The sequence below is a fragment of the Pituophis catenifer genome, unplaced genomic scaffold (genome assembly GCF_029215685.1).
Source record: "Pituophis catenifer annectens isolate HBS135680 unplaced genomic scaffold, rPitCat1.0.hap2 SCAF_1, whole genome shotgun sequence".
Lineage (NCBI taxonomy): Eukaryota > Metazoa > Chordata > Lepidosauria > Squamata > Colubridae > Pituophis > Pituophis catenifer.
In genome coordinates, this window is record NW_027256881.1 from 249,781,085 (window position 1) to 249,803,761 (window position 22,677).

The 22,677-nt window shown below is 37.0% G+C and overlaps 1 protein-coding gene across 2 annotated transcripts in view; it reads right to left on the minus strand.

The window, feature by feature from the left end:
- The window catches only part of KCNC1 (potassium voltage-gated channel subfamily C member 1), a 186,681-nt gene that overhangs the window by 27,251 nt on the left and 136,753 nt on the right, over nt 1-22,677 (minus strand). The window contains exons 3-4 of one of the 2 annotated variants that reach the window (XM_070957444.1): nt 13,074-13,262; nt 9,533-9,597 (exon numbers count right to left, since the gene is read on the minus strand). In XM_070957444.1, the coding sequence (XP_070813545.1) occupies nt 9,533-9,597; nt 13,074-13,262 (254 nt within the window). Of the gene's footprint in view, nt 1-9,532; nt 9,598-13,073; nt 13,263-22,677 lie in introns of those variants that run through there. The other variant, XM_070957443.1, reaches the window with a different exon arrangement.

Here is a 22,677-nt window from a genome sequence, read left to right on the forward strand (position 1 = left end):
TCATCTGAGCTTTCCCCAGCCCCCAGGCCTAACCCAAGTTCCTCCCCAACCTCCTCACTGTCCGACTCTGCTGCAAGCTCTGCTGGCCACCAATGGGCCACAACAGAAGGTTGCTGTGACATTCCAGCATATCAAGAGGCTGGTGTTGAGCAGTAGAAACTTGGTAGCTTAGATTTTACTCCCCTTAGGAAGTTTCTTTCCTCCTGTAACCTATCATGATTGTGAAGGCTGAAAGAGGTCTCCTCCTGATTGCTCTCCATCTGCCCTCCAAATCCCCTCACTATAGAACTATTTGAAGATTGATTTTGGAGCCTGTCCTGAAGTTAATCAAAGAATGACACACTGGAAGTCAAGTGAGTCACCTCTTTCCCCTTCTGCTGTAATGTTGGAAATTATGAATCTTACCCAAAATGAATTATTGTGGGGGAGAGGGGTCTTTAGATCTCATGACGGGTGATGAAATTCAACAGAAATTGGGGAAGGAGCTGATTAGCACATTTTTTGCCCTATTATATCTCAGGTTTAGAATCTGTTTAACCAGCAGAATTAAGTTTTGATTAAAATGTTAAGTGATATGATGGCAATGTTAATTTAAATGCATTTTAACATGGATTTCATCTGTATTTTTATTGCCTAACATTTGTACTGTATGCATGACATTGATTTTCATTCAATTCAATGATTACATTGAAACATTCTCATGCCTGACTTTTAGCACTAAAATAATTTTTGCCTATTTTTATTTATTCCAGGCAAACAATAAAAAGAACATGAAGCAAAAAAGTTAAACACAATCTATTGCCAACTTTTAGATACATCCAATTTAAATATTACAACATTTCTGGGTGACTACAGAAATGTGGCTATTTACATCTAAGCGACCAATATGGCAACTAAGCAGTTTAATCGTATGGTTGACTACAGAAATAGAATTTATTGCTCTTCCCACCCTCCATTTGTTTCTAACTTAAGTAAAAAAAAAAAATAGAATTCATAAATTTCAGCCCTAAGATGCAATAAATAAAATAACTTCCTTCTATATTACCAGACATGGAGGTCCACAATTGGGAGTTTCCCAGGTACAAAGCTGGAAAGCATGATTACTATTTAGGGCTATCAGATCTGGTCTGCAGAAAAAAAAAATCACTAGATGGCAGTAAAGAAATGCAGAAAAGCCAGTTCTTTTCAGGCAGATAAACTGCTTGGCCAGATGTTATATCCTGCCAGTGGGGTCAAAAAAAAGAATACCGTAGATTAGGGGCAACTAGAGAACTTCAAATAAGATCCTGAGGTCCAGTCAGCCCTGGAATTAGCAATGATTAGCAGTCATTCAAATATATCTTTAAGAAGTGACATTATTTTCAGTCCCATCTAGAAGCCTGGGAGAAAAAAAAAAACCAGGCTGCTTTAATGAGTAACAGGGAAGTCCTATCCTCCTGTGAGGTTCAAAGATTCTTATTTTCAAAGGGTGCACAGCATAGTTGCCATACTGTTAGTACTATGGAGAGAAAGACTGCTTCTCCTGCTTTATTGAAAATTGCAGACTAAAAAAGCTCGGGGAAGGGTTGAATGACTAGAGATACAATTTTATGAAAAAGAGCCAAATAAAGGAAAGATTTGCCTTAGAACTGGGTAAAGTGGTAAAATGGATAGGGGAAGTCGGGAAGAACGACCATCTTTTCAGCAGTTTTGGGAGGTGTCAATTATCAGAAAAAATTCAAAAGAGTGACATGGACAATCTCCTTACGTTGGACTTAGGGAAGAGATGTATTATATCTATGGGGGTATTCCTGAGAAAAGGTAGAGGATGAAAAGAAATCAGTTTCTGGGACACTACTTAAAAGGAATAAACATCAAGACTTTTTTTAAAAATAAAAAGATTTATACAGTTGACTTATTTGATCAAGGTTAATATATATATATATCTGGAGAAGATATATATATATATCTTCTCCAGATGATAGTTCAGATGAGGAAGAGCCAGGTCCAGGGACATCAGGAGCGGGCATGGAGGACCATTTGGAGGTTGCCGGAGGCTGCCACGAGTTGCAAGACCAAGGACAACAGAGCAGCCACAGGAGGAGTGACAGGATGAGTGGTCAGCTGAGCAATGGACAGGAGAGGTCCAGCTGCAGCTGGGAAGTCCAAAGTCTTCAGGAGATGAGGAAAATCTGCCTACCACTCCCAATCTGAGGCAGGCACAACAAAGTTCAGCCAGGCTATTTGTGAGTCGGCATCCTTGCCTCTCTTGATGAACTACACCAGGGAGTGGCTATTTACCTCAGCGCGTGGAGTTGAAATGACGCTGGAAGCAACATGTCCATTTCCTTGCTGTGCGTTCTTCAGCCGTAGTGATTTTTTCCTTGACTACCAGATTTTGATTCTGTACCTCAAAATTTTGGCTCGTGCTTCTTGAACTCTAGACTTGCCTTTGCCTTGTGGACTTGCCTTTGTCTTGCAGATTTGCTTTTGCCCTGTGGACTGGTATGGGGTTTTCCTTGAATAGCCTACTGAATCCTTGGGATGGCGCTGGTGTGTGTGTGAGGAATTTCTGGGGAAGACTATTCGGGGCTTGGAAGCCTCAAGGATTTCTAACACCCGTGGTGTGTGTGTATGTGAGCAGGATAGGGCACTGAATTTTATTTTTATTTCTAGGTGGTACTTCGCTTACAACCATTCATCTAGTGACCGTTCAAAGTTACAATGGCACTGAAAAAAGTGTCTTATGACCGTTTTTCACACTTATGACCATTGCAGCATCCCCATGGTCATATAATCATATGATCACCTTTTGTGACCTTCTGACAAGCAAAATCAATGGGGAAGCCAGATTCACTTAAAAACCGTTTTACTAACTTAACAACTGCAGTGATTCACTTAACAACTGTGGCAAGAAAGATTGTAAAATGGGGCAAAATTCACTTAATTCTGTCACTTAGCAACAGAAATTTTGGGCGCAATTGTGGCTGTAAGTTGAGGACTACCTCTATGTCTGTCTGTCTGTCTGTCTGTCTGTCTGTCTGTCTGTCTGCCTATCATCTACCATCTATTATATATAATCTCTATGTCTGTCTCTGTCTGCCTCTCTATCTATCATCTACCATCTATTATATATCGTCTATCTGTCTGTCTGTCCAGCCAGCCATCTATCTATCCATCCATCCATCCATCCATCCATCCATCCATCCATCCATCTAATCATCTAATGTCTGCCTGTCTGTCTCTGTTGTGGCTCTGTTGTGACTGAGATGATGAGGATGTTGGGGAGGAACTTGGGCCAGTTCTGGAGTCTGGGGAAGGCTCTGATGGATGCTCTGCGTTGGATGCAGAGATAAAGCCAGGGCCGTATGACATTTCCCAGCCACCAGAGAGTTAGCTGCCTTTGGAGGCTGAGATAAGTGGGGAGAAAGAACAGCTGGGGCCTGATCCAGATGCGTGTATGCACAGCGCTGTTAGGAGAGGAGAACAATTGAGGACAAGGAGGCGACTCAGGAAGCAACATGCACGTGGACACTGAATGGCCCCTCCCAGGCTGCAGAATAAGTAGAAGGAAAGGGGAGTGGTGATCGTAGGAGACAACAGTTTGGATTTCTGAAGATTTGGTTCATCGTGTTTCGTGCCTCAGAAACTGATTGCCAGAACTTAATTTGCAGCTTTGCGGCTGGGAGCTCACGGCTTGGCAATTATTGCAAGGAACTGATAAGGTCTGTTACTGCAGTTAACTCTTTGAAGGACTACTGCCTGGACTTTCCGGTGTGTGAATGCCATTCATTCACAGGAGATAAATAAAGAGGGTTTTTTTTGTGACAAGGAGTCTGTTTCTTGTTTCTGCTAAGGCTGGGTCAGAACTGCCTGCTTGCCTGCCTGTCTCATTTAGAAACTACCCGTCTCCCTCATAGAGTATGTGAAAGACTGAGCAGTGTACAAATAAAATCTTAAAAACATAAAAACTGAATATAAAATTTAAAAAGAAATAAGGATAGTTAAATTTTTACATTAAAAGTTGTCTTCAGGGCACTAGCCAACCGCACTGCTGCATGCTTTTGTGTGAGCCCCAAGCAAGATGGCCGAGCCAAGACTTTAGATATTTTAGAAAGTGCAGGAAACAGGGCCAGCCTTGCCTGTAAGGGGAGAATATTTGAAGGGCAGGGGCAAGGGCTGAGAAGGCTGTCTTCACAGATGTGCTGGTTTGAATTCTTCAACTGATAGGGTCTGCTTGAGGGGGTAGAAGGGGCTGATGTGATGGGGCGAATATGGTTCCACATGTAATTTAGCTCCATGCCATGTAGGGCTTTAAAAGGAATAACCAACACTTTGAACCTGGAAGCAAATTGGCACCCAGTGGTGAGGCTTTAAAGATTTGTTTATGGATAAGATATGGAAAGAAGAAATTATTTTTTGCTTTTATTTTTTTAAAAAGTGAAGAGCTATGGTATTAAAATGGAAGGAAAGTGTTGAACTTGTGAAGGAGTTTCCGAAAGGAGATGAATAGATGATGAGAAATTAATTTATAGGACATTATTTGATGGGATTAAATTTCAATATGTTTTCTCGGGTACCTTTTAATGAATTTTTAAAATGAATTTCGAATGATAAAGCTTTAAAGATTTATTTATAGTTACGAGATAAGATATGGAAAGAAGTCATTTTTTGTATTATTACAGAAAATTCTAAGTTACTGGCTAAAGTAAATGAAAGGAATATGAAATTGATTTACTTTAAATATGTATTTATATTTATTTCTGGTACCTATTAATGGACTTTTCTTGATTAAGATTGAATTGTGAGGTTTTATGATTTATTAATAGATAAAAGATGAGATACAATTTCAGTAACATCAAATTCTCTAACATTTCAGTCTAAAATCTCTTCTTAAAGAAAATGAAGAGATTTTACTGGTCTGGATGAAGGGAGAAGTCACATATATATAGTCATATATATGACCATTCCCTTCATTAAGACCAGTAAATGTAGGCTGAAATGTTAGAGAAGATGATATTACTGAAATTGTATCTCATCTTTTATCTATTAGCAAATCATAAAAATTCACAACTGAATACTAATCAACAAAGTCCATTAACAGCTACCAGAAATAAAGATATATACACATTTAGATTTAAACAAAATATTTTTTTCATTTACTTTACCCAGTAATTTAGTATTTTCTGTAATACTATACAAAAACACTTCTTTCCTTAATTTATGTCATAACTGTAAATAAATCTTATATATGAATATACATCTATCTGTCTATCATCTCTCTCTCTCTCTCTCATCTAACTACAGTATCTGTCTGTCTGTCTATCTATCCGTTTCATATTTTTCTTTCTTTTTATCCCTCCTTTTCTCCCTCTGCACTTTTTGCTTTTTGCTTTTTATGTATTTTTTCTGAATTGTTACTAGTTTTTTATCATTGTATTTTTAAACTTCAGTAAACATTATTATATATATAAAAAAATCAAAGTTCTCTGACTGCGTTGGACAAAACCCACACAGGATTCATATGCTTCCCAAAATAAAATACTTTTATAGTATTAATAAGAAAATGAAATATAGAATATCTATGACTATGCAGTAAACCACTCTCTGGTGGGGGAAAAAAAAGCAATCTTACTAATGCTAAATAAGAGTAGTTCCTTTTAAATGGTATAAAATTATAGTTTGGCACATCTGTCAAAACTAGAAATATGTGATAAAACATCTCTGGTATCACCACATTTGTTGAAAAAGAACTTAGTTTTTTTAGTTCTGGGAATTATTTTGGAAATTACTTTCCAATGAAAGTTTCAGCCAAATGCCATTGAAGTAGTATGGTTTTCTAGTACGTACTCGGTTGCCAGGTAGCTAGGGGTCCTATGAAAGATGCTATCATTCCATGTACAATCATGTCTTCAGCAGTTTTCCACCTCCCACTTTCATTGAATCCCAAGAGCAGGGGGGAAATTTCCCAGTGAGTCTTTTTCCCGTGTGAGATTCAGAGAGATTGAAAAATGTGCAACCATAAACATCAACACCAGCACTGGAATCTTTTGCCACCTCCAAGAACAAAGGGGGTTTAAAAAGATACCAAGGAATTCACAAGCTCTCTATGCTCAAACTTAGCTGTTTCTCCATCCCATCGATTGCAGATAACATGCTCTGTCCCTGTCTCAGGGCTGGTGTAATTTTGGAGACCTTTTTGACGGCATGCATGAAGAATAAGAAAGCTTTAGAGCTCTGCAGCTCCACAGGTTGCCTCTGGAAACAGCCTCTGCTACTCCTCAAGGAGATTAAACTAATCTAAACAATCAAGGATAAGAAAGATATGTTCTTTTGGATTTTTTCCTGGAAAGAATTTTGGAAGTTGGTGTTTTGGCCTAGGCTCCTGTAACACGCAGGAGGCAGGAATTGGTCCCGGCAAAGCTTCTTTTATTTACATGACTGTGAATTACATTCATTCACAGTCAGCAAGGTTAGTCCAAAGAGTTTTGCAAAGGAATATTTCTCAACACACCTTATCTCGTTTGGCAAACTGCCACGTAACTTTTTCCAATCGCAGTACAAGGCAAAACCCGGCACAGAGTCTCTCAGAGTCACGGAACGAACGAATTGATTCCTGCAAAAGCCCCCTCCCCGTTCGCTCCTCTTTTAGTTCTTATGGGAGGGGCCAATCACCTCCAAAGTGTGGCTTTACTCCCAAGTCGACCCTGCTTTCTGAGTTGCTCTTGTCTTCTGTCAGCTCTGCGCATGCGCACACTGGAAACGGGCTCCAGCTGTTCCTCTGCCTTGCTGCTGTGTAACTCCCTCTCTGCCTCCGACACAGAGCCCTCGTCCGAGTTTTCCCCAGCCCCCAGGAGTGGCCCAAGTTCCTCCCCAACCTCCTCACTGTCCAACTCTGCTGCAAGCTCCGCTGGCTGCTGGCGGGCCACAACAGTTGGATGAGGAAAGATAACGCTTCTTGTATATCCATGTAATTCTTATTGCTGCTGCTTTGTGTTTTTCTTCCTACTCGCTGTCCTAGGTAGCACAAGATTACTTCCTTTAAAGTTTAGCTTTCAAATGGGACTTTATTAGACAACCAGCCCAGGCATATTTTAGCAATGGAATTCCTTGCCGTGAAAGTCATGTTCTTTGAAAAATAATGAGGCTATAATAACTAGTTGTAAATGGGTGTTAAAAGGCAGATATTCAAGAGATTTCCAGTATGTGAAAAAAAAAAGGACAACAGATGTCCAATTTGGCATTTATGTCACATTTTAAACTGATGTCAGATTATGATTATTTCCATAAGATTTTATGTTTATTTGACATCTTTGTGTCCATTTAGTGAAAAAACTAATTGGTTCAGTTACTTGCTGGACATGTGCTCAAAGTATTGCATTGGTTCATGTGATGTGATCATATATTCAAGCAATTCCCTTTTAGACTTACATCACAGAATAATTATTGTTCTGGAAACTGAAGGTTTATACAGATTCTCACGTGGTCTGATATACTGTATACTGATAATTGTGAAACAAACACAAAAACAAAGGCACATGTGAGTTTTTATGATAGCAATGTAAATAAATAGCTTAAATCCTGATACTGCAATATCCATGCTCTTATCAGTTTATACAATATTCTGAAGAATGTACATATGCATTCCTATATATGAATACATGTTTTATAGATAATTAAAAGACTATTTAGAAATGTGGGTTGCATATATTAATTATTACATTAGATGCCTCATTTTTCTTATTAAATATACTGACTTAAACATTCAAGTATAAGAAAGATATATTCTTTTGGAATTTTTTCCTGCCGTTTTTGTTTTAAGGAATGGAAAGAATTTTGGAAGTGGGATGAAGAAAAGTAAAGCTTCCATATTTATGTAACTCTTATTGCTACTGTCTTGTGTTTTTCCTTTTATGTTTATTCTATGAAATACTTCATTCCTAAGCTTTATCATCATCATCATCATCATCATCATCATCATCATCATCATCAATAGCCTTACCTTCTTCCTAGGAAGTAGTTAGGTCTTATGATGTGATGAAACTTATTCCTTTGTTTCATTGTTTTAACTACAAGCAAATTTATGACAAAAATTCTAAATGTTTTCTTTCAATCTGAAATAAAATGATATGATTCAAACCTCTACACTACCTTTAATGTTAGGTAATTAAAACATCATTTAGTATGATTAAAAGGTATCTAATTCTACATCTTTCTAAGTGCTATCAATTGTTAAGAGAACCACAGTAGTAAGAAAAACTGAATTCACATTATCAACTAAAAAGCCAAACTTTTATTATTAATTGAGAAAAAAGGAATAGAGTGAAATCTACCAATCTCTAGATTTTATCTATTTAATTATGGAAATATTTATTAGTGTTGTGAAGACTGAAGACATGAGTTGTATCAAGGATTTGGGAGGTGACTTCCTTAGGCACTCACCAGTTTACCATCTTACAAGCAAAGCATAAGCAAGCTTTTTCTCTTTGATTGTTCCATTGGGAATCTTTGCATGGCATTTATTTACAATTTCAAAAGCATTTCTTTGGGACGTTCTGAACATTTCAGGAAGGAATTCTGATTTACACTATACAGCAGGCATTGAAACCATTATACAAAATTTATTTCATGCTAGAATTATTTTGCATAACATTGTGCATGCATTCTATTCAGAATTCTAAATTGCATACAATGCCATTTTGTTGTTTCTTAAAACTCTGAGATAAGTTTATATCGAAGTAGGTTCCTGATTTGTATATTGTAAATCCCCAGGTGTTGCTGTGGTTGCTTTTAAAAAAAACAATGTTGGTTTCTTTTTTGGTTGAATTCTTTACTGATCACTTAATATAAACAATTTGTCATAAAGGGTCTTCACACTGGATCTATACACCAATAAAGTACAGAGCTGGAAAATTAGTTTAGACCAGCTGTTTCCATCAGGATCAAAAACTGGTCCCAGATTTCACAAGCATGCCAACAAAAACAGACAAGAAAAGAAGATTGTTTGTACATTTTACACAAGTCTAGTTGGATGAAAAGTTCTTGAGTTTCATGTTCTGCGTGATGAATTTATGAAGGCATGGTCAATGTGACTGCCAATTGCACTTTTTAAACCATCCACCCTTGTGATCATGTATACAAATAAACAATCCATTGCAAAGGAATGTACGGCTTTAGAATATCTTTTACAGTTTGCTACTACAACATATGTAAAAGTAAAGAGCTTTGAAGGAAAATATATTACTTTATCTCCCCACCCTTCCCCCAAAACACCCCTTTAATAGTAAAGTAAGTTAACTTGTACAATCTCAGGGGTTTTCTTTTTTTTTTCATGCAATTCATGCTATGAAACAACAACAACGAAAAAAATCTGCCATTTGTTACATTCTGGCCATAGAGAAATCCTGCATGTCTCCCTTTTTGAAACCACATATATCATCCTGCAAACTTGCATGGAGGGAGATTACATTTGTCCAAAGAAGAGGTCTTCTATGCCTGCACAGTTCCACCCAGACGTTTATAAGCCATCATTGTCCATCTCGTTTTCTCCATGTCAAGTCACTTTGACTGCCTCTGTTGGCATATATTTAGCAATGACAGGACTTTCTTTGCAAAGATCTGCATGTAAAGAATATAATCAATACTTGAGCTTCTCTCCTGTGCTTTTCAAACCAAGCTGGGTGTTTTATAGCAAGGAGGAGAAAGGAGAAAGAGCTACATGCAGAGGCAGCCAATTTTCTTCTCCATCAATATTTTTTTCCCCATGCAGTCAGCCAGCCAGCTAGAGACCTCTCTAAAGTATATCTTATTGCTTTCAACATAGAAGAGACACCATGCAAAGTTTTGTCCTACTGCTTGTATTTTGCTCACACTCTTGTAAGGTTCCTATGGCTCAACAATATCCTGAGAAAAGCAAAAATCTTTAGTCATTGGCAAGTTTCAGCATTGGACTATATGACAATCTAACCCACTTCCAAAAAGCCAGTGGATCTACCGGTAGCTGAGAAAAGCACATACCCGGATGGGGTGCACCACCACAAGAAACTATGTGGTGCCTCCAGCTTAGCATCTTATGTATCAATAACATGCAGTGTTATGGCCCGCCAAAGCAACTAATAGTGTCAATTTAGCTCTACATGATGAAGGATCTGGCCGAGATAAGTGTTACTATCCCCAGTAGTAACATCAACCCCATGAGATGCTACCAAAAGCCGTGATACTTTCAAACATCAGGATCTGCTTACAAGTGACACCACATAAGCTAATGAGAAATCATTGCTTTTCTTTTCCCTCTTTTTATTAGCTTTATGATTAGAATACTAGAATCTAGAAGACCATTCTTTGCTACTGATCCATGCTACGGAATGGGAGACCAAGAATGTCTCACGAAGTTCGAAGAATTCCAGGCTTGAAGGATCTTTCTACCATTTTTCCATGTCTGCAAACTAAGCTGTTAAGGCTTATAACATCTCAAAACCTTCTTTTAAAAGGAAAAAAAAAAAAAGGTAAAATCACAGAATATTGGATCAACAACAGAATGGTCAAACTCAGTAAAGTACAGCCTGATTGCAGCAGCATCTTTCATGCTTTGACATGCCAAGAGTAGTATCCCTTGCAACATGGCCTTGGCTAGAAATGGTGGAAGAAAAAATATTCCTATGTTTCAATGTTCCCCCTGCTATGATACAGAGGAGCTGGAAATAAATGAAGTGTAGGGTTTCCTGCCTAAGCAGGGGGTTGGGCTAGAAGACCTCCAAGGTCCCTTCCAACTCTGTTATTCTATTCTATTCTAAATAAATGCAAACCCTCAATCTGTCATAGAGAAACTGTCACACTACCAAGTCATTGTGTTGTATGCGATTGTACTGAACCTTTGGCATTTCACATTGTATTATCTGATACTAAAAATGTCTCTATCTCCCCACCCCAATGCTCTATCAAAAGCATTTATAGTTCTGTTGCTATAGAGATACTACTCAATTTGTTTACCAGCATTTTTGCATGCATTCAGTTTCCTCTTCCCTCTGCCAGTTTTTTAGTCATGCACCAAACAGCTCAGCAAATCAGAGGCATTGTTATGCAATCTATGGAATGAAAATCTGTAGAAACACTAAAGGCGTCCTTGATAATATTCCCCCACCCACCCCAACACAAGCCAACAATATGCTGACATTTATCATTCCTTCGGCCAGCTGGCCACACTTTCAATCAACTGGGTGGAGCCTCATTCTTTCAGTTGCTTTGTGAGAATTATCCATTTGTCATCCTAAAAGGGGAACCTTTTAGAAGCAAACTCACAAAGCACTGAACCAAGAACCAGGGCTCAAGCTGAATGAAAAATGACCAACGTGTCTCCAGTATAGAATCAGGTGTAAAACACTTTTGCTACAAAGGTAAACTTAAGCAAAAACTTTCATAAGAAAGTAAAATGACCCTCCTATATCTTATTGTTAGTAAATGGTGAAATTACAATTAAGTATACTCTATAGCAGGGGTGTCAAACTCGCGTCGTCACGTGACGTATCGTGACTTTCCCCCCTTTGCTAAACCAGGTATGGCCAGCGCATGATGCATCCAGCCTATGGGCTGCGAGTTTGACACCCCTGCTCTATAGCCACCCCTCCCTTTTTTTTCTGTCAACATGCAATGCATCCTACAGGTTTGGTAAAGAACTGATTTGGGCCACACTCCCGTTTTTGCAGAGTCTGTAGTAATATTATTATACTCTGCAGTTACAATCCACAAGGCTTTTGTGACAATCATCCAAAATATAAGTCAAGGCTCTGCATTTACTAAACTGAATATAGCACATTAAGTATTCTGTTCAATATGAGGGAACTGCTCATCTGAAGCACCATGACCACAACAGAGCCTTTGCCTATGCTGATTTAATTGAGGAAAATGTAGGTTCCCCCCCCCCACTTGTTAAAGTTATCATAGGTGTGACCTTAAGGAATTGCTATTTTAATTCTCCTGGATTTAGATTAAATATGCCACCATTTGTTTATTTTCCTTTCATATGTGCAGGCAATATTGTAAGAAATATTCAGGGAGCTCAGTAATAAACTGCAGTAAAAAACAAAAATTCAACATCAATTAACACAACTGAACAAAGGAGCATAAAATGGCGGTAGAATTTTGATGGTAGCTATTTTTCTGAACTATAAAGCATTTATGCCTTTTTAATTTATCTAGGAATTTTCACTTAGATGTCATAAAATACGGAGGTGGGCAAATAATAGAATATGCCTGCCTTGTCCAATTAGCTACTAATTACTAACTTCAACAATATAATATTTTCATGTGTTTCAGGAACAAGCAGGAAGAGATACTATCCCTTGATGACTAGCCTGCTTGATGAGGGAGCTTTTCTTAACTTGGTGGTTTCCAAACTAGGATCCTGAAGCCCATTAGGGACTTGAGCTTCTGCCAGGAGAAATGGCAAAGAGATGTTTTAATGATCACTTTCCCACTGCAAAAAAAAAACAACAAAAAAAACACCTGCATTTGCCATAGAGGACCTTCCTTCTTGCCTCTACAAACATTACAGCAGGGGTGGGCAACTGTGGACTTCAACTCCCAGAATTCCTGAGACAGCTTGGCTTGGCTGTCTCAGGAATTCTGAGAGCTTGGCTGTCTCAGGAATTCTGGGTGTTGAAGTCCACAGGTTGTAAAAGGGCCCCAGTTGCCCACCCCTGCCTTACAGGAAAGAAGAGTTAAAGAAGGAACTAGCAGCAAAACTACAGGTCTGAAAATATCGGTGGTGATGAAACAGTTGGCACCAGGCTGGCCCAGCAGTGCCATAATACCAAAAATAATGGAAGAAATCTGAAGTGGAGTCATATCACCATTAAGGTCATAATGCACAATGAAAGAATATGTCGGACATCCTTATCAGATGGAATTATCCTCAAAGGGTACACCAGTGCAAATTTCAGCCATGCCCATTTCTTGTCTGATGAATGGATCAAGATGTCTGACTGTTACTTTTAGTGCAAGAAACCAATATTCTCAAACAAACTTAATACTGTCCAATAAATCATAATCTTAAACTATCTTACTATCTATGTGATTAGTGGACCTTATCTACATACCCTTTCTTATTCCTCCATCAGGCGGGCAGGGATATTCCCCGGTTGATAAGAGGAAGCAAGGTCCATATCTCTCCCGAGTGCCAGAACGGGTATATGGCAGACCTTCCTCAGGCGACATAGCCTGGTCTATGTGGGGACAGTCTTCATTTGCCAGCGCCGCCTTGGCCACCTCCCCATTCCGTTTCGAATCTTCAAACATATAAGCAGAAGGCTATTGAAACACTAAGCATGCTTTCGTTGACATGAAATCTCTTGGTAGAGTTCCACAACTAGGTGGTAACAGTATGTGAGGGGAGAAAAATGAACACATTTGTCCTGGGTAGCTTGGTGAAGTGCAGGGCACTCTTGTTTAAAGGAAAAATGTTAATGGGGGGAAAAAACAGAAAAAAGAGAATGTTAGCTTGCTAGAAACATGGCTCCTAACTTTGTGAGCAGAAGTCTGTAATTAAAAATGTGATTATATCTAGTAGGATGGAAGCTGGCACCCACATGATCTGTTTCTCATCTAGCTGTCTAGAACTAACAACATTTTTTTGAGGTTGGCACTCACAATGATTCAGACTGTGGTATTGGAGTAACTTCTAGCTTTGCTGTCTTACATTTTTTTTTCCCCAGCGTGAATTTTGAACAAAATTATCCATTTCCGTATATACAAAACAGTGGCACTCATTTTACGCAGACACACGTAGCATGCAATGAAAATGTGATAGCAGAACATAGATTTTTTTTCCACAGTAAAAATCCATGTGCCGAGAAGTTGACTGATGGTTCTTTCCCCCGCCCCTGTCTCGCCCCACATATTTCTATGGCAGCAGGGGATGCTGGGTATCTCTGGATAATCAAATGAGATTGAAAAACAAACATACATGGCACATGATTAAAAATGGCTTGTAAACATGTTTCCATCTACATGTTTTTAAAGAGAACTGACTTTGTTTCCTCTGTGTGACTTGCTTCACAATCTCAAAGCAATTTAAAGTGCTCTTTTAAAATTTTTACTAAAGTGCAAATTAGTATATTAAGAATATAGGTGAAATATGGCATAGTTCACTATGGCCAAGAAGGAATCACCTTATGTAAAAGTAACCTTTTCAGAGGAACTGACATGCTATAATTGCATCATTCAAATGCTCAGTTGCACAATGCTTATTACATAAAGATAGCTGGATAGACATAGAAGTGTCTCTACCCAGTTTTAGCTAAAGGGGAAATTAATGAAGCCTAATATATTCTGTTCTTATGCTAGAATTTAATGCTCAAACTTGTCCAGCACAGCCTGTTGTTTCATTGCTTCATAATGGATAATTAGTAAAATCAATCTCCTCATTTATAAGAGACCATGTAACAATCAAGTGTATTCATCAGTAAATAATGTGAAAACTTTCTGAGACTTAAATAATTTTAAGAGCATAACATATACAAATAACATTAGGATGCCTCAAACTGCGAGATGGGTGGCAAATACATTTAATAAAAGTGGTAATAATAATGTTTCTTCCTAAGTTGATCTCCTTTCTTATTCTTGTTAGAAAATTTTAGGTAAGGTGCTCTGAATCTACTTCCTATCTTGTGTAGTAGGTAGAATTGGTGGACAAATTACTTTTGATTTTTACAATTCTGTAGTTTATACCTGCTATACTGACTCTATAGCTTATTTAGGAGTTAACTATTTTACATTTATCTTTACAATTACCTGGAAGATATGATAGTACAGAAATAGCCTGGCATGGCATTATATTGTGCCTTATCAAATTAGTATACTGAATTTTCACCAGATCTGTTTCTACCTGGCTTTTTTAAAAAATTGAAGTCTGTTGGATCAAGCAGTTATAAATGGATAGTGCCAAGTCACTGATTCTCCTTAACTTTACTATAACTGGATTCAAAACCTAATGACAACTGGCAACAGCACTCAGCTTGTAACATCTCTAGAGAATATCCAAGCAACCACATTTTTAATGCAAAACTAAAACTTAATGTAAAAGCTAAAATTTCAGCGAGGTTGCTAATTCACTAGAGTATAATGATCTTCAAAACCTTGTAAGATTTCAGCTGATAATATTGAAATATCACAAGATCTTAGGTGCAAATGTTGAAATCTCCACAGATTTCATAGTGAGATTGCCAACATGTCATGAGGTTGGAGGAACTTGTGAAAATTTGATGGTTTTAATTCTATTTTTCTTGTGATTTGTGTCATTATGTAAAATTGCTTAATGGTACCTGCCACCTGAAAAATTTGCCAATCCCAGACCTATGTTTTCTGTGTTATCTGCTTGCAAATACAGATTGCTTCATTTTTTACTATATCATTCACATTTTTGTTAATATTTTCATCCAATCAAAAAGTAATACTTGGATTTTGAGATACCGGTAGTTTGAATCTTTGTACATGTATTGCCATTCTTTAGACGGAAATGTCGTGTCTTATAGTATTTTGTAAATTATCATGGAGAATTATAATTTTTCACAAAAATTAATTTTAAAAGCACTTAATCTGTTCTACCACAGAACAGAGCGATTAAATCACAATATATAAAAGGGCCAAGAAAAGGGAGCTTGTGGACATTTGGTAGGATGTAAATAATTACATTTAATAAATAATACATGTTTTTTAATAAAATTGATTCATTTAATCCTCCAGAAAAAAAGGGAAGGTTGCATGAAATGGCACTTTTATAAACTCGGTATTATGTGTTTATTTCTTAAGACAGCATATGAACTATGCCAAGATAATTGAACTCTTAAACCATGTTTGATACTGGAAATTTCAGCCTCTTTTTAAAATAATTTAAGAAAAAGATATCTGGACATCTCGTAAAATAACTTTATGATGCCCAACATTTATCCTCCACTCACTTGATTCTCACTTGAATTCCGAATTCAAGGAAGGAATCGAGACATTACATCAGAATCAACAATCAATGGCCTGTGCCCATTTTCCTTAACCCACAGTTCTCAATTTTCTAATATAGCAACAATGGCTGCCCAACCCAGGAAATAAATAAGAACTGACCCTGAAAGAGCCAGAAAAGCTCAAATATCAAACCCTGTTATATCCAGATGATTTCGGTGAGTGAGGCCTGAGTTTCAAAACTAATATTAGTGAATCTGAGTTATATCAGTAGACGAAAAATACAAAGGACAATTATTATCTTCTTGATAAGGGATATTATTATTTTTCTCCTTATATAACATTTGACTCACGTAATTCTTCAAAATATAATAAAGGTCCAATTCAGGTTTATTGCTTTCTATTATATTTTGTTTGCTTGTGTTTGCAAAGAGAAAACAAAAAACAAAAAAACCCCCCAAAACATGGAATTATATACATCTCCCCATGCCTCTGCTTCTTTCTTCTTGCAAATTCTGTACATACAAAATATAGGATATTTTTTTAAAAAATGAAACCAAACTGAGCAGTATATGCTCAATTGCAAAAGGTTTAACACATTAGGTATGTGCTTTGAATTAGAGTCCCAAAAACATGCGAGTGAGAATGTGCCATCTCTTTGCATGCTTTAAAGCAGCTGTATGTTTTCTTAAATTGGCATGGCAATAAAACACAAAGCATTGCACAGCTGTGTTAGAAAGCATAATTCAAAACATCACAACATAAAAAATAATTCCTCTACACTAAGAATACTTGTGGATAGAACAGTGTGACATTAAAAGAAAACCTAAACAGGTGGGCAGGACCACATTTCAAAACATAAAAATTGTTTGGTTTCCAAGTATCAACAGATGTAAGCATCATGAGGTCACCAGATGGAGAGGGGCGAAAGCTCATGACCCTTTTGGTTTGGGAGAAGAGTTTTTATGAAGCGAAATGGATATCAAAAACTAAAATTTTGAAGGGAAGGAACATTTTAAGAGATAATCACTAGGGTAACTGACAATTGGATCAGATTTGTCCCATCAGTTGAATGATTTCATTTGTGCATTTTCACTAATGAGCAACTGTAAACTCTATCAAGAGATTATTTGCACCATCCCTGTGGGCACAAGTTATAAAGAATACTGGCTGTTCTTTCTAAAATCTGCATTTGTGATTTAGAATTCAGAGAAGCACTTTATTGAAGCCAGAAATGCAGATGATGCAATCTAAAATAAAATTTTCATCCAACACCTTAGGAGATATGCCAAGAAACCTTACAATATTTTAACTTAATATTAACAGAGTGATAAACTACGTTATGCCTAGTGTGAATTAGAAACTTGACATGATGGGATGGCTTGGTAAATTTAATATTATCTAAGAGTAATACTGATGGAGTTGGAGGGTCATTTTTGCTGATAAGGAGGTTAAGATGATCCATGACAGGCATGAGGGAACCTGGGGCCCTGCAGATGAGTTGAAAGCCAATCCACTTAGAAGAATGAATTCCAAAATCTAATCTGGTAGAAGAGAATGGCAAACCACTTATGTACTAAAGTGCACACAATTATATGAACATGGCTGAAAAGTGAAACAAATTTATACCAGATGATGAAAATCTCATATCGGAAGGCAGTCCCTATAATTATTGGAAAGGAAACAGTGGTGATAATATGACCAGACCAAAGCTTTAAGAGAGTCTGGCCACTGATGATGCCTTCACTAAAAGAGGACTCCTCATCTTTCAAGGACATATACAATTTGGAAAACATAATGTGAGAAGTATGAACCAAGGGAAAATTGAAATGGTCAAAGCAGAAATGAAGCCTACTAAATGGATGGTTTAGGCATATGTGAATTTAAATGGGCCAGATTAGTTACTATATATCAGATGACCATATAGTAAATATTTCAGGCATAAGACCATATAAAGAAATCAAGAAATCAATATTGAAAAATCAATATTTTTCAACAGTTGTATAACCAACAATGGCTTGGTTATAAATGTTAGGATATTATCTGCTATAATTAATTTCTGGTGAATATCAATGTTATATAAATGTATGTTGCCTTTACAAATGTAATGATGGATTATAAACAACAGAAACATTTTCAGAGACAACATATTCAGGAATTGACTCCCTTACAAAGTAAAGACTCAGTGAAATAGCCGCCATACTGGAAAATACCCAGTACAGAAAAAAGCTTTACAGCTAACGGAGAAGCAGCATTTAAATAGCTGACAGCTCCAAGGTCACAAAGAAGAGGGTATACTGGAGAGAGATGCAGAAGAAAGCACAAATTACTTACTCTTAAAAATGAGTAGGGAGAGATATGGTGGTTCAGAATAGAGAAGGAACACACGCTTTGTTCCTATATTCATTTAACTTGTTCAGCAAATCTGTTATAAAACACGACAAGACTGGAAGAGATGTCAGCTAGAACACAATTCAAGCTAAACACTAATGTCTGAGTTGCCTAGACAAGGCTACTTTCTTAGCTGAAGCAAAAAGCCTGAAATGAGCTCATTAAAAAAGCAAACCTGGAAAGCGAACAATATGGATTAAAGTTAAAGATTAAAGTTACAAAGGTAACGTCAACTGGCTCGCTAATGAACTCATAGTTGATGCAAGGGAGTGAATGTAGATGATAGTTTTGATTTTCTGGGACTCAGAAATAAAAACGGACAGCCGAGTCATTTGATTCATGGGAAGAAAGCAAGGTTAGACAAGATCAAGGGTATTTCTGTGACAACAAAAATCAGAATAATTAAAGTAACAGCTTTACTTTAGTAACATATTACTTAGCTTTACTTTAGCTTTACTTTAGTAAAGCTAAACTTTAGTAACATATTACTTAAAAGTAATATGCAACTCTGAAAGCTGGACATTGAGAGAGATCAAAAGATAGAATATAAATGATTTAAATAATAGATTTAGAAACCATTATTAAGTACCATGGACTTCAAGAAAATCCAGTTGGCCCTTGATGAAATAATGTCCTGATTAGTCACTTGAAGGGATGACCAAAAAGTAGAAAGTCACATTTACTTTGGACTGTAGATGTGAGCAGGCAATGGAGTAGAAAAAATAACAATGTTTGCAAAATTGAGGAAAGTGGAAAAAAGAGAATAGAACAGAGGGATCAATGGGGTTTAGGAGTTGCCTGGACTATCCTGGGAGAAATATGAATTATTGGTTGTAGAAGGTTGAGATGGTGGGCATTTATCTGCATAATTGCCAAAGACCAGACTGACACAATGGAACCAAACTTAAAAAATATTTTTTAAAAAATAAAGGATTTTTAAAATTAACTTAAAAATAGGAGTTTCTTTCTTTGTAAAAATCAATGTTTGTTTATGCACTAACTGAGATCAAGTTATTTAGCTATTAGTTTAGTTCCAAATGAAAATATTGGTTTGATTATATACCTGGTTTCATTAGATGTGGTAAAATTCTAATACAATTATACATTTAACTCAGTTTTTGTGAAATTGCACTTTACACTGTTAAGTTTAGAATTTTTGGGTTCTTGAGCTGAATTGTTAATATCCTTTCTGTTTGCTCTTCTTCCCACCCCATCCCTTACCTTTATGTGTATTTCTAATGGAATTGTTTTTAGTTACTAATACTTTAATCAATGTGGCTTAAGTTAGGCTCAACTAATATATGATAAATTAGGATCCAGCCTTCTGCATTCAGAATGATACATCCATATATTTATTTCTCTTTTGTTGAGAAATAAACACAAAAGCACTATCAAGATTTGCTTCATTGAAAACAAAAGGGACATTTTCAGTCAGGCTCTAGATCAACAAAATATTTGTCTGCCTTGTGCAGCAGACTGTGCTCAGAAAGAAACATTAGATATCTATGTGTACCAGAACTCCAGTGGAATTCCAAAAGGACTCCAACTCTGCTCCATTGTTTTCTGTGAAAGGAGATGACTTATTCTGATACTAAGTACCTTCTCTTAGGAGTAGTTCCACTGAAAACCATGGACTCATTTTGATTGTTAAGGGTAGGGTAGCACATTTGCCATTAATTATAACAGAGAAGAATTACAGAAGAGACAAGAACACCCAGACAAGTAATGATGACGTGAGAAAATGACAGCTTAGAAAGATGATGGATACAAGTACAGCTTCGAGCTATGACAGAAGTGATTTTGAAAGCAGTAGTGGAATCCTCTTACAGCGGATACATTTTGGAATTATTCTGCTGGAGAGCTATGCAACTTAACTTGTTTTCCATGCAGATAGTACTAAAGAGAACAACATAGCCAATTAGTGCCATGTTGCATCAAGTACTTACTTTTTCTTTTGGTATTTATACCTTTTTCATCAGGATTTGTGTGTGTGTCACAACCTCAGTGGAGTTTACCTACAGCCTGTGATATCCCTTGTTGTGTTGGATTTAAAGAACTGTACTCTAATGTCCTTCTGTTGCCCAGTATGGAACTCAGGTTGATGACAATTGAAGAAAAACTTCAGAATATAAAATGTGACAGTCTGTAACATACATAAGTTGGAAGCAACATATAGGAGTAAATAAAGAAACAAATAAATAAACCAAATAGTGAGAAAGAGAGAAAAAGAGAAACATGAAGAACATGTAAAGACTTCAATTGTTTCTACACAGAAGCTGATTTTAACTATCTCAAAACTTTATACTTTTAGCTTTTTGAACCAAAAAGTAATATTGCTTTTTCATAAAACTTAGAATTATCTTATGCATGTATCTAAGTGTGTGATTCAATGTTATCTTTCTAGCAATAGAGCTTATCTTGATAAATTTTAGCTTAGCATACTAAACCCAAAGGCCCTTAAACCCAACCTACCTGTGAGTAGTTACTCACCAGCGTGTTGAATTGGATCCCTCCAGGAAGTGTAGGTCCCAGTAAAGATCTTTCAGCAAATAACCTCTCTCAAATCTTACTGGCCAAAACTGTGATCTCCCTCCTAGACAATACCCCCATTTTTAGAGACACAATATCTCATATCTCTAAAAATGAATGAGGTAGCACAATGGTTTACTAACCGCTGAAGCCAAGGGGTTAAAATAAGTATGAGAAGGTCAGGCAGTCTTTCATTTACAGGTAACTCTGGAAAGTTCCAGTTGGGTAATCCTGAAAAAAAGGTTTGTTCCCAGCAGCACTTCCCAAAATGTATCTTGGAACTTGAAGTGGTCTTGCAGTACTTACGGCCCATCATAGATAGTGGCCCTATCTATGAAATCATACTAAAACCATAGCAATGCTCTGTTACAATGCACTATGCACAAATCAGACATTGAAGGATATTATATTACATTCAATGTACAGCTGGGAGAGGGAGATTTAATGTGGGTACTACCTCTCCCTGTTACCCTTTAAGATCCCTGAGTTTAGATACATTCTTAGATAATAAACACTGCAACATGGTGATAATCTATGCCATTCATGGAGTGGAAATGAACGTGAAGAACCATGAGTGTGAGAATGGTTAGTTAATGAAAATAGCAGATGCAGAAGGACCTTAGCAGAAGTTTACATCATGTATAAGAGAGTAAGAAAAAGTACACTGAAAAGATCCCTATGAAATGATCGTTTGCTGCCTTTTCTAGTTGTGCAAGCTAACCATCATTTGTTTTCTGTTCGTGGCCTAGTATACACTTTTATCACCAGCTCTAGGATTCAAATCACCAGTGCTTTAGGCTTCCCATCTTATTACAAGTTCTGATTTTAAGACATAATTCTGAATTCTGATCAGATTATTATCTTGGATTTTGGGTTTTTTTGGGGGGGCGCAGCTGCTTTGATGTTGATCAGCACTGGTGCAGAAAATGACCATTGAAAGTCAAATGGCTGTCAACGTGACCTGTGATTGCATCATTTTCAGTGAAGCAAATAGGTTTGGATAATGCCACAAGGTAGAGAGATGCTCATTTCGTTCCTACCCAGTTTCAATTGGGTGACTGACGTTCACATTCACAAATTTCCAAAGTCAATTATATAACATTGCTGCTAGGCTTTCATTGCATGCAGAGTGAATGATTGTCCAATCTTGGTATTTAAGGAGCTGTAACACAGTTGCCTCTATTTATTAGTCCCACATGACTGAATCCAGGATTTAGACATTCCTAGACAGAGAGATGGCATTGTATTACTGAAGCTAGAATTTCAAATTGGGATGATCATAAACAGCCTTGTCATTGAGTTATTTCTTTTAAGTACAAAGGCATGGAATTGGAATATGCTGAAAAGACAGCCAGGGTAGTATCACAGTAAATGTGAAAGCCTAGAACCAGGGAACGGCAGGATCTAACCTACCTCAGCCACTGAGGGGGTTAATTTGGGTCAGTCCCTATTTTTTAACCTAATCTCTCAGTATACTGTAGATAATTTTGGAGGAGAAAACACAAGGCATCCTATTCAAACTCATATGTTTTAATAAAGAAATGTAGACTTTTAGACCATTATGGTCTAAAAGGGAGTCAAGTTAAGTCAAGGTTGAATGAAACGTTCCAGTAATGATTCAAATTCAGTGCAAGTTTGGGAAATAAGTAAACAAGTCTTCAAATTCAAATTTGGTTCCTACTTGTGTTCTCTATTTCTGGCATAGCAAAAGCAGAGAGCCAAAGGGAAATTGACTTTCAATTAAAATCTGGAAAAATCTCACTTTCGTGCCTCAAAAGAATCAAAAATAGCAACGGGTCATTGTTTATGCTTGGCTGTTTCAGTTCAGAA